We start from the raw sequence: 12,441 nt of genomic DNA on the forward strand, positions 1-12,441 counted from the left end.
CAAGATCGCAAAGAACAAATACAACTATTGTGGTAGCTTACCTTCTTTCCCTGTGGTTCTCTCCAGACAACAGAGTCATTTCCAGATGTTCTCTGCTAAAGAAAAGTGTAGGGTTGTATCACAGGTGCTAAATTTAAAAAGACCCTCTACCCTCCTAATATTTTTCTACCTCCTCTGCTTTAGCCCCTTCTCCTCTTTCTCCCAGGGTGCAGAACAGGGATGTCAAAGATAGGGCTCATGGGCCAGATCTGGCCTACAGAGCACTAGCATCTGACTCACTGTGCTGCCTGTAAGTCTTGGACTGCGGTGCATGCTGGATCCTGTGTGTGGGGCCAGTCTGCAGGCTCAATCCAGGCCACAGACCAGCCCTACACCTTGCATCTGGCCCACAGGACCTGATGAATTTGATACCTTTGTGCAGGAAGAAGTTTGTTCTCTGGTCTTGATTCTCATTACTCCAAACAGCTCTTTCTGGTCCAGGCATCTTTCCCCACAGAGGATATAAATTAAATCCTCTCTCAGTTTATCACATCTTCAAGCAGGCAGCCTCAGGTGCAAGAGCATCTCTTTGCCTCTCCAATAATTTGGAAGGTTTGCTCAGCAATATTCTGAACAGTCAGTGATGCCTAGAGATTGAAGCCTGAGAAACTACACATCCTTCCTTCCTGTGGAATAGTGCCACAGGAAAGCCAAATAGCTCCAGTTAATGTTTTTGTAAAGACATTTGCAGGGATGGGACACTTGGTATATGTAGGCTGAGACAGTAATGTCATCATCTGTATTTAAGCTGTGACTCTCCAGAGCTGTGTAATAAAGAAAATTCAGTTTAACTGAAGCCTTAGGTTACACAGAGCAAAGCTAGTAGATTAGTAGACCCAACAGCCCAGTGTTTGCCCATTTTAATCAGTGCAAATAGACAGGCCTCGCACGAACAGCAAGGTGTAGTTTTCACTTCACTATGCTAATTTCTTCGAACAATGATCAGATTCTACATAAATAGCGTATCTCCAAAGTTTAATATATACTAGTTTAGTTTGCATTTACCTGGCAAAACACCCAAAATACTTCACAAATGAGATGTCCTTCCATGAAACTGGCTTACTTCTGAAAATTTCCAGCTTACAAAAGAAGAGAGTATGTATGTGTGGTAGTGAAAATTTTGCTCAAAGAAATATTTTCTCTTAAGACAAGTACCACGAATCTTCAGTGCTTCTGAACAGCAAAAAGGGCCTCTAGCTGCAAGATCACAGTGAACAAATACAACTCATTTCACCACACTTTTCTCAGTTTATTTACCTTGGAAGGAGAGAGAACTAAGTCAACCACAGTGAAATTTGAATTCCTGACTCCAAGAATCAAGGGTCTTCCCAAGTTCTTGTTTTAAAACAAGGCTGTCAACTAATGGCTCAAGGGCCACATGTGGCACCCCTGCAAGGGGTTAGCCTGCAGTTTGCAAGCTCCTGGTCCTATCATTGCTCTCCTGCTGCTGCTATTAGCATCTCTGGGCTCTTCTTCACTCCTCCTGCTTCCTGCCCCAGACCCTAGAAGCAGGGTGGCAAAGCCCACCAGGCTGATGGAACCCACAGATGGCTCAAGAGGACCTAGGGATCCCACACAGTGCAGTGCAGCAGTGGGGGAGTAGGAAGTGTGGGGGGACTGGGGGGGAGGAGGGAGGCACATGGCCCAGCACAGAGCAGCAAATATTTATATCTTTGTAAGACATATTTATACCTTTGTACAGTATCATACAATCATTCTGGCCGTATCAAGTGGTTAATCATTTCAACTGTGAACTAAGAGTGCAAAGTGACAAGTATTTCTGTATCATTACTGACCTGCTATACTTTGACCTCATGATAAAAGGCCTATCTAGTGTCTGGCACCACCAAAGATCAGCGTGATAGAAAAGTTAAGATTTTTTTTCTAGCAGTACACTGTAAAAGTTTGTAGTAAGCTTGTTAATTGTTATCTGTCCCGGTTAATTGGAATCTGTGTCACCTGTGTCCAAGAGCTTTCTTGGCAGTAGATCCATAAGTCAGACATTTGCTCCTTGCAGACACACTTTTTTCGGGGAATAGCTGCAAGATGCACTTCTTTACCCATGTCCTTCCAGCTTGGAGCATGGCATTTAGTCTATCATTACTGTCTCAATTTATGCTGTGCAGGACATCCCCTACCATGATGATGCATACTCAAATAAATGCTTACAACAGAGTAACATAATAATCTTCTACCAGTATAAAGTCAATCTAACTAGGTGACACAGATTCCAATTGATAAAATGATGATTCATAACCCAAGATAACCTACTTTATAGTCTATTACACAACTCAGGTGCTAGTAAGTTTTAATTATATAGCCTGAAAAGCATAATGAAGCAAGAGGATGATGATAAAAAAGGAGACGGCCCAAATATATACATAATACTTGTATGGCTGGCTGTAAATGATATCACTGATACTTTGAAGAGGCTTTCTTAAAATATCATAAAGATGTAAAATCTGCCCCCCACTAGATCATGAAAGAAGAGTAAATTACAGGCAGTCCTCAGATTTACAACACAATTGGTTTCTGAAACCGTGTCTTAAGTTAAAACATTGTAACTTGGAACCAATTTTCTCATAAGAAACAATGTTATAAATGGGGAATTGGCTCCTGAACCAAGGCCCAATACCCTATTTTCACCAAAAATACCCCAGAATTTTGTACTCGATCAATTATAAATTAGTAATATAACTACATTAATGTATTTATATTGTAAATAGCAATCATATTGATTTAGAAGGACTTTTTTGAGGTGACTTTTGCTGGACTTTTTGAAAGGCTCTTTGGTTGGACTTTTTGAAGGGTTCTTGGCTAGAGTTTTCTTAGGAGTCTTGGCTGCAGGTTTTTCTGGAGTCTTGTCTGCTTTCTTAAAGAAAGTGTCCAAGGAAGTTTGGACAGATGTTCTCCAGGGAGATGAGCGACGCAGTGAACTTGTTCGCTGGCATGGCGTTACAACGCTTGATCTGATGCAAAGTCAAAACTGACGTCAAAGTTGAAACGGTATTAATTTATAAACATTGTAAGTGTGAAACATTGTAACTTGAAACGTTGTAAGTCGAGGACTGCCTGTAATATCTTTTAAATTAAAGTTATTGTGGCAGCAATTCAGCAGCATACCAGATTGAATCTATCCATGCCCTCATGGTGGCAGGTTAAAAGGATTAGGTATGACACACAAATGTATTTAGAAGAACTTCATTTTTTTTTTTTAATCTATATCCTTCGCTAATTGTAGAGAAGCGTATTTTTTCATTCTACATACTCATTTAAAGCCTCCTGTTGCCAATACATATAACACACAGAGCAGCATTTGGTAATAATCTAATTAATTCAGTGATTCTCAGCCAGGACGTCTTGAGACTTATAAGATAAACCCAGGGATTTCAACTAGGAATCCAAAGTTTTAAAAACATTCCGCCTTGCTGTAGTCTTTCTGAGTTATTTGCAACAGAATTGCTGTATTATTTTTCTGTAGTCAAAATGAGTGACACATATAAGAGCTGACATTTTCTAAGGAAGACTTTGAGTCTAACAAGGGGTGCCTTAAAACTAAAACAGTTGAGAACCCCTGCTCTATTATAACCAATACCTTCTCTGAACTAGATTTCTTCCCACTTTGGAGCTGTTAGCTTTTCTATTTATCCCTTTAAAGGAAAAGTTCTTCTCTAAATAATAAGTAGTCAACTTGTCTTTTTTATGTTTGCTACATAGAGATCCCTGCTTCTCAGATCAGGGTAAGAGCAATTGCAATATCTGGGGTCAGAAAGGAATTCTATCCCATTGGCACAGACTGAGATTTTTGCCCTTCTCTGTAGTGGGCAGCCTGGCCCTCTTCCTTGGATCTCCTAAGCATATTTTAACAACCTTTGCAGCAGCAGAAGGTTGGCCACTGTGGTCCCCCTACTTTACCTGTAGCAGGTTAGGATGTTATATCTTATGATTGTGTCAGGTTTGACCATGTAGTTTTGGTAACAGGTTAAACAATAAGGTGGTTTGGAAAGGGATGATCCTGCCTCATGCAGTGGGCTGGAGTAGGTGACTAGTGAAGGTCCCTTCCAGCCCTACTTTTCTATGGTTCTATAATAAACTGATGACCAGCTTACTAGCTTGGTCTGCAAGAAAATAATCATGAAACCTTATTTATTCTACATAGCAAATGCAAAGTAATAACGTCTCCATTCCAAGAAATCATAATTCAAGGGACAAATTCTCTTCCTTCCATTCTTGTCAGTAAATCCCACTGTCCTAAACAAGACAAGACACAATGCAAACAACTCTGGCTCTAAACCAGGCACAGATAATATAGTTTTAACATACAGAACAGCATAGGACAGTCCAGGCTCCCACGTGACACAGATACAATATATTTCATAAAAATATTAACCCAGTTTAGGGGGATTTAGATTGAAGGATATAGAAAGCATTCTAAGAAGGGATTTGAATGAAGGGAAGGAAGGAGGATGTCTGATAAACAGGGAGACAGACTAAGTTCCTAGCATAGGAGACAGCATGGTAGGAGTCCTGAAATGTGACTGAATAGCATTAGATTTTGTTTAATCTCCTGGAATCAAAATATTTAAAATTCAAGAGATGAATCTTTTTCTTTCAAATAAATTAGGGGTTTTATCTGTGACAGCAGTCCTCAGAGTGAACCAACCAACAAAATTGGCCATCCCTCAACACTCATTTACAATGCAGTGAAATCCGTTCACAGACCAAAGCTGAAGGGAATGAATGAAGTCCTCCCAGAGAACAAGTATTCTGGAAAGAAGGAACTGAAAGTTAATCATCATTTAGATCCATTCACAAAGGCTGAGGGCCTCTCCATGCTCCTCTACAAACAAAAAAAAGTTCTCTTCACCCAGACCAAGCCAGGCCTGTCCTTCCTATATTTTCTTAAGTAAGAATTGGATAGTTATAGACCAAAAGGAAAGAATATTATTAAAACAGAAAGGCACCTTGCATCATGATTTAACTATGATTTTTCAGAAGAACTTAGCAAAGCCTGTTCTTCGTGAATTCAGTATGTTTGATCAGAGTTAGGATATCACGGAGTTATACTGAAAATTTCTGCCATTAGTTTTGTGTGTAAGACCCACACATAAGGCTAATATTGTCCATGTACATTATGATATAATACACAAAGCTTGTGTGGTGCCCACTTTACTTTTTATTTAATTAGCACTGGAGACAAATAATTTGCAAACTGAACCTGCTGGTATAGCAAGAAGGATACAGTTGTAAAATCATTCATTTTTTTTAAATGTCCATTCAATACGTAGCACACTAAAAAGAAATTTTGGCAGAATTACTAAACCTCCAGCACTTACTGGGGTTTACCATATTTCGAAGTAGGGCAAAAAAAATTCTGTCTCGATTACCTAGACACTGCATTAGGTGCCAATACCACAATGCATTAGGCATTAAATTAACACAAGCCTTTTTAAAAGATTAATATTTTTATAATAAACACTTTCCAATAGCAGTCACTTCTTTTCTATGCTCAGTTCAGTTGTAGGTTTTTTTCGCAAAACAGTTTGTCCAAAATTATTTATACGAGGACAGTGACTCATAGGCATTGCATAGCACAGAGTGCCAGTCTTCAACCACACATGGTGCCAAACCTGGCCTATAAGCCAGGGGTTGAGGACACCCGATATTGAGGATTTTGCCCTGCTGCATGAGCCAGCTACAATGGTTAACTTTACTGGCACAGCTTGGCCACTCCCATGGAAATTTCCTCAGCAGGAAACTGTGCCCAGGGAATTGTATTGTTTTTGTGGGGGGGTGACTTTATACAGAGAAACCACCTGACAAAAACAAATGGACCACTACAAAATTAGTGGCAGCAGTTCCCAGAGAAGTAGCTTGGGCAGGCACCGGATGCAAGATGGGGAAGAAGAGCATTTACCTTTTCACACAGGGCCCAGGTGGTATGGCACCCCTAATGAGATCTCATGGCACCCCAGGGTGCCAAAGCACCTCAGAAGAGAATCACTGTTTTATGGCATAACTGTATCCACAATGGAAGATGGATTCACTTTAATTATTTGGTATAGTTAAAAGCAGAACAAATTCTGTTTAGACAAATTCCAAGTTTCCTGGGACTATTGGAGGTGTGAACTGGGCACACCATTCCAGTTATTTTGCCCAACACTCTGTTTCTTTGGTCATTGCCAGAGAAACTGGAAAAATATTGAAGCAATTAGCCCACATTAGCCCACTGCTGTAGCTCAGTGGTTATACCCAAGCTAGAAGTTTAGAGGTAAGCTCAGGTACATCTATGCCATACTGTTGATATTAGTGTGAATGCCCTAAGGCTTGGTCAGGTATCTAGCTCTGATGATATCCTGCCTCTGACTGAAGGTTTTACTTACCCTAAAAAGGCTTATGATAATATATTCAAGTCCTGTTACTTGGCAGTGATAAACAAACTGGAAACAGAACTGTATTATTCTCAGGAAAATCCTTTCTGCATAGTCTTATGGTAGATGGTATAAGCAAGTACTGCTCCACTGATTTCAACTAAAGTTATGTCTACTTGGACCACAGTTCAGTTGTCCCCATTGTTTTTACATTCCAGTTATAACTACTGAAATACTCCTTGATTTCTTTTGTCAAGAACAACGTATGTCATACCTTAAGTCTACCCATATGTCAGATTCGATGTTGATATCTGTATTCTTCATACAGAAAAAAATCATAGCCTGAAGCTCTCAGACCCCTTTGGACAATTTAACCTTAAAAAAAACCTTAACTGCCACTGTAGCATATAAAAAACGCATTGAATTACATAAGTATATGAGATCCTCTAAATTCAATTCCCTTTTGAAGCACTGAGTAATTCTACTGACAAGACAACTGAATAGTTGTTTTCTGGCACCCTCTGCTGGAAGTACTTCAAACCTATTGGTATACTACTATGACTACTACATGCAAGGCATTAATATTAATCTAGAGCCTCTAGATTCTAGGCACTTTTTATTTGTACGTTTTGAAGCATCTTATTTTTTCTTCCATTTAAATAGCATTTGTGGACAGTAGTCTAACAGCTGATTCCTCCAGTTCAAGTTCAAAAGCAAGGCTTTTGCACAGCTACTGAAAAAAAGTTTGGGCACTTAATACTGTACATGCTAGAATTCAGGCATAATAGAACGTATAAAGATTCGGTGCACAGGGCTAACAGAACTTGTCTGGTGAACTCAACAACCGTGTGAACCTTGAAAGTAAATCTTTCAAATTCTAATCATAATACAGTTTAATCTGGCACAGTGTTGTTAGCCAAATACATGCTAATTAAACCACTGCATGTATTTTGAATTCCTTGCGAATTCAAAATTATATTTCCTAAATCATCCCTCATTGACGAGTGACTACTTGACCCTAATTATAATGATCAATACTTATTTTCACCTTCCTTCCGTCAACCATTGCCTTTTTTAAGCAAAGGAAACCTCATTCCTCTATACGTATGAAAAAGTTCTGAAAATATCACTGCCCCAGAAACCCCTAGGACAACTCTTCAGAGCAAATTTAACAAATTCTACTACCAGGTCATACATAGTGCGTTTCATTAAGCACATCTCAAAGTACTGTAAAAAAAGATTAGTACCACTATTCACTATTTTACAGACAGGAAGCCAAGGTACAGGGTCATCCAACAGGAGAGCAGCACAGCCAGGAACAGACCACAAGTTCAAATCATTGGCTACTGCTCTACTAGGCCACATTTTCTATTTTTAGATTTGTTGTGGGGAAGGGGTTAGAAGGGCTGTGCTTATCTGAGGCAATTAGGTGAAGGGGGACACACAAGAAATTTAAGGGGTCTTGTGCATGAAGGCCATTTTGGAGTGAAAAGACAAAAAAAGGAACTCATATTCCACCAAGAGTACTCAAACCTGAATGTCAGATCATTTGGGTTTGTGTTTTATAAGTTGAAATATTTTCTCACCTTACAAGGTTCATCTCCCTTCTCTTCACCAGGCAGACTACTTGCATAGGAATCTTCATCCAGTATGTCAAATGGGCTGTCATCTTTTTCTGATCCATTAGACCTACCTACATCATCATCAGAATCACTGTCCTTCTCCCAGTCAATGAATTGTGGTTCACCTAACATAAAACAATGGTAAAAATTGAAGACATTTTTCTTAATTAATCCTATGCATGTTAATTAAAACTATGAATTCAGCTATAATGAACAGCAAGTATGCTGTTAAATGAATTATCTCCAATTTGTACATTCATATAGTGTTTCCCTTACTATTTCCATAACATACTATTTTAATATTATCGTTCATAAAGGCTTTACTCTAATAAACAATTCTGAAGCTAAGCATCAGGAAAATACTAACTTCTACAGAGATGACTAACAAATGACAAGCCAAGTACTTGCATATGAAACGTCACTGGTTAACAACTGTTCCAGAGCTCAATATTATTGTCTCCAAAAGAAGCTATAATTTTTTAATAGTTTATCAAGTTAGTTTTAAAGAGCTCTCACTCACAAGCATACAAGTAAATCCAACAGTCTGAGAAATTTTAATATTGGCAACAGAGCAAAACCACTTTCAGAACTTTACTTGCTAGCAAGATAGATAACTAAAGAAAGAGAGAGGCACAGAAAAGTTTTTCCAAAACACAGACAGGTGGAGAGAGAAGGTAGCTCTCCTATCTACAATGACAGGATTATGAAGTGGAACAGAGAGACCTATCCCATGTTCAATTATGCCTCTAACTCATCTATTTACTCTTCCACTTTCCCCTGAAGAAGACAGATATTAAAAATACCTGCATACAAATGTTTAAAGTAGCCAGAGCATCCGAGTCAATAACTATTGCCTATCACCTATCGGATCCTTTAAAGTCAACAGGCCTCTGGAGCAGGCACAAAAGTTGTCCTACAACCCTCAAGGAAATACAACATTAGAGTCTTAGGTGGCAAGGTCTTGAGAGGAAAGAACTTGTTTGTGTGCGACGCACATAACACACTTAGCAGCACAAAAGGAAGAGAAGTAGAGAAACTCTTTCTGTAAGACTGGGAGCATGGTTGCCTTTTTCTAAAATCTTAGAACAAATAAGGAACAGGTGAAAGCTGGGAATGGTACACGTACACCTTTGTATACGTAGGAGAAATCAAACTAGTGTCAACAGCATTCTGTATAGACTTGTGTCTGGATCAATGGGAATCTGGGATCACATTCAATATTCTATTTGAACATTAAGAAATGCTGCTGTACAGCATTTTATCTAATGCATTAGACACTGTCCAGTATAAAAATATATATATTTTTAACAGATAGGAATTTCAGCTGCAGTTATACATACTGCAGTCACACACACACACTCACACACACACACACACACCTTGAACCTTGTTAAGATTTTAACAACTAAAGCATTACAGCGATTAAGGCTCTGTATAATAAAATATTGGACTGGCTTTATGTGCTTGTAAAAATGTTACTTCTAATTTTATTGAATTGTTTTTAAACAACAGTACATGTGTTTATACTAGTGAACTTAAATTATTTTATGTTTGATGGCTACTTTAGATTTTGAAGGATTTTGCATATTTGCCTAGCTGTGGGGAATGGCAGCTTCTATATTCTTGTGTTTAAAATAGTGAGAGAGAGAGAGGTGGGAAACCCTTTTCCTCCAATTTTCTACCCAGAAAAGAAGCATGGAGATTCTGTAAGAAGGCTGCTGCTTCTTTTCCCTCACTTCCCTCCAGCAGCTGAATGGAGGGAGGAGCAGAGTCCACCAGCAGCAGATCCAGAGGCGGGGTGTAGTGTTGCACTTGTACCTCACTTTGATTCCTACTCCATCCAAAGTTTAAAACTAACTGCCTGGCAGCACCATGGTCTTTCTATTCAGGCAATGCTGAGGGTGTCAAATGAGGTATTGACTCATAATTTACCTGATACCTGCTAATGCTTTTCATTCCACAAGTATTAATGACCCTCTCTCTTTTCTAACAGTCTTGATGTCCCACAACTCAAGCTACCTTTCATTCAGCAAGTTTCCCATGTTACCTACTTCTCGTCTCTGTCTGCAGGCCTACTTCACAGGCCTGCAGATAGTTTTAGCTCTTTTCAAAATCCTAAATCTGCCTATGGAGTTCAGTTTTCAGTAGCAGCTACAGTTCCACATTTTGGCTGAGCAGCCAAGAGCCACTGACAATTTAACTGTGAAAGGTTTAAAACTATAGCTTTGCCTAAGCAGGAAAGAAAAGGTAAGCAAGTTGAAGGTCAGACTCTGTCCCTGGTATATCAAGCCATAAATATGGAAATACCGTTTTTTTCCCCTTCAATCTGCCCTCCCCCCCACTTCCCCCGCCCAAAAAAGGTCCATGCCTTATTTGGGGCATGTAGTATGTAGGAAAATGAGGTATTTCACCTCTAGATAGTTAAGTTGGATCACACAATACAAAACAAGAAGAACTGAGATTACAGAACAGTAATGCATAGATTCACATTAGAAAACCAAAGAGTTCTTCAGGAAATGGCAATTCATCAACACTGAGAACTTTCAATGTAAATGTATATGTCAATCCTTAGATCCAAAATGGGGTTTCTCGTAGAGGCTTAACCACCACAACCCCACCCTTGCTCCAAATAGTTAATCTACTAATTTAAATCACTGCCTTGGGGTGCCCGAGACTCAGGCTCAAGTTCCAACTCTGAAGCAGGCAGGGCTAGTGTTTGATCTTGGGTTTCCTACACCCAGAGGATCATTCTAAACATCAAACTCCTGGCTACTTTAGGGTATATGGGTCAGTCTCTCTCTCATTTCTCCAACTCTGACAAGTCTTAGTTTTGTTCTAAGAGAACTTTTTTTGAAATACCATTTCCCACCTATGTTTTAAATCAGTAGTGCTCTATCTCCAGCCTGCAGACCAGATAAGACCTACAAAGCCAAGCCATCTGGCCTGCAGGGATCAGGAAATTTGGTGGAATAGAAGCAGTGGCAATTAACACTGCTACTGCTCCTCCACTGCCAAATTTCTAAGTCCTGCAGGCCAGATGGCATGGACCTGTGGGCAGGGTATGACTGTGGGCATGATCTGGATTGGTGCCCAGTGCAATAGGTGGGACTAGGGCCCCACACACCAGATCAGGCCTCAGCAAAGCCAGCTCTGCACACTAATCCCACACCACTCATTGGTTTTACAATGAAGAATGTATTTTACCAAATACTGAAGACTATATTACAAACTCAGGCACAGAAATACTTTCTCTCTTTATTTACAAATACTTTCACCTCTCTGCCCTCCTCCTGCCCCACCCCCACTCTACCTGCTAAGTATAAGAAAAAAAACTTACAATTATAAAGTTAGATGTGGGAAAAAAAAACACTCTATGTAGAAATTCAAAGAATTAAATTGTACTTCTATGTAAATTGTACAAATTGATCACTGAAGAGCAACATAAATGCATAAAAAGAGACAATGTAGAGAATTGTGGGAACTGTTTGAAATACAATACACTGAAGTCTGGGCCCAATTCTTCTAACAAGCATAGGAAGTGCTAGAAGTAGGGACAGCTGCATCTAGCAGGGGATTTAGCTTCAGGAAAGCAGGCAGTGATATACTGGTGAAAAAACGGCTGCAAGTTTGGGTGCCAACACTCCCATTATTATTTTACTGCATGGACGAGGGAGTTGGTATACCATCTGAGAGATTGCTACACTTAATTTATTCAGTTTATTACTAATGATTTCCCCCCATCTCAAAGTTTCTTTTTTATTCATGTTTCACTTATGCCAGTTTCATTTAGGTCCCACTCCTGTTCCCAAATAAATCAATGGAATTTTTTACACCAGCTTTAAATGGTAGCAGTTAGATTTTTCACATTTTGTAATAACAACTTCAAGCAATTTTCCCCAAGTAAAGTCCACCAAATTTCTTGCCACAAAGCATTTGCCGACATTTGAACTCACCTTCACTACTCTTGTCCTCTAACAATAAATTACGCCTGCTATAAGATCTCTCTCCTTTGAAGCCATCACTTTTTGGATTGTGCAAACTTGGCATTAATGTTTTATTCTCATCCTCTGACAGATCACTATCACTAGAGCTCCACAAGATGTCTGCAGGCTCTCTCGAGTTCTTAGATATAGAGATTCCTACTAAAGAGAATGTTGATGTTACAATATTACAATCATCAAAACAGTTAGTTTCTTAACTTTAAATAAACTGCATTATTTTGAGCTGGGGTGGGGAGAGTTAATCAGTATCCACATATTAGAGACAAGTAACTGAGTATCAATGCTTAATGTTATTATAGCATCTACCACTTACACCAGGGGTGGGCAATTATTTGGGCCAAGAGAGACATGGAGTTTTGATGAGCAGGCTGGGTCAGCACCCACCCCCCTCACTGTCCTGTGCAACAA

General features: G+C 39.4%; 1 protein-coding gene across 5 annotated transcripts in view; it reads right to left on the reverse strand.

Moving 5' to 3' along the window:
* Positions 1 to 12,441, reverse strand: part of SPIDR (scaffold protein involved in DNA repair) — a 340,147-nt gene that overhangs the window by 311,086 nt on the left and 16,620 nt on the right. For 2 of the 5 annotated variants that reach the window (XM_019498649.2, XM_014606827.3), the window contains exons 4-6: positions 11,986 to 12,174; positions 7,997 to 8,157; positions 42 to 95 (exon numbers count right to left, since the gene is read on the reverse strand). In XM_019498649.2, the coding sequence (XP_019354194.1) occupies positions 42 to 95; positions 7,997 to 8,157; positions 11,986 to 12,174 (404 nt within the window). The remainder of the gene's footprint in view (positions 1 to 41; positions 96 to 7,996; positions 8,158 to 11,985; positions 12,175 to 12,441) is intronic. The other 3 variants (XM_014606829.3, XM_014606828.3, XM_014606830.3) reach the window with 3 other exon arrangements.

The sequence above is a fragment of the Alligator mississippiensis genome, chromosome 3 (assembly GCF_030867095.1).
Source record: "Alligator mississippiensis isolate rAllMis1 chromosome 3, rAllMis1, whole genome shotgun sequence".
Taxonomy (NCBI): domain Eukaryota; kingdom Metazoa; phylum Chordata; order Crocodylia; family Alligatoridae; genus Alligator; species Alligator mississippiensis.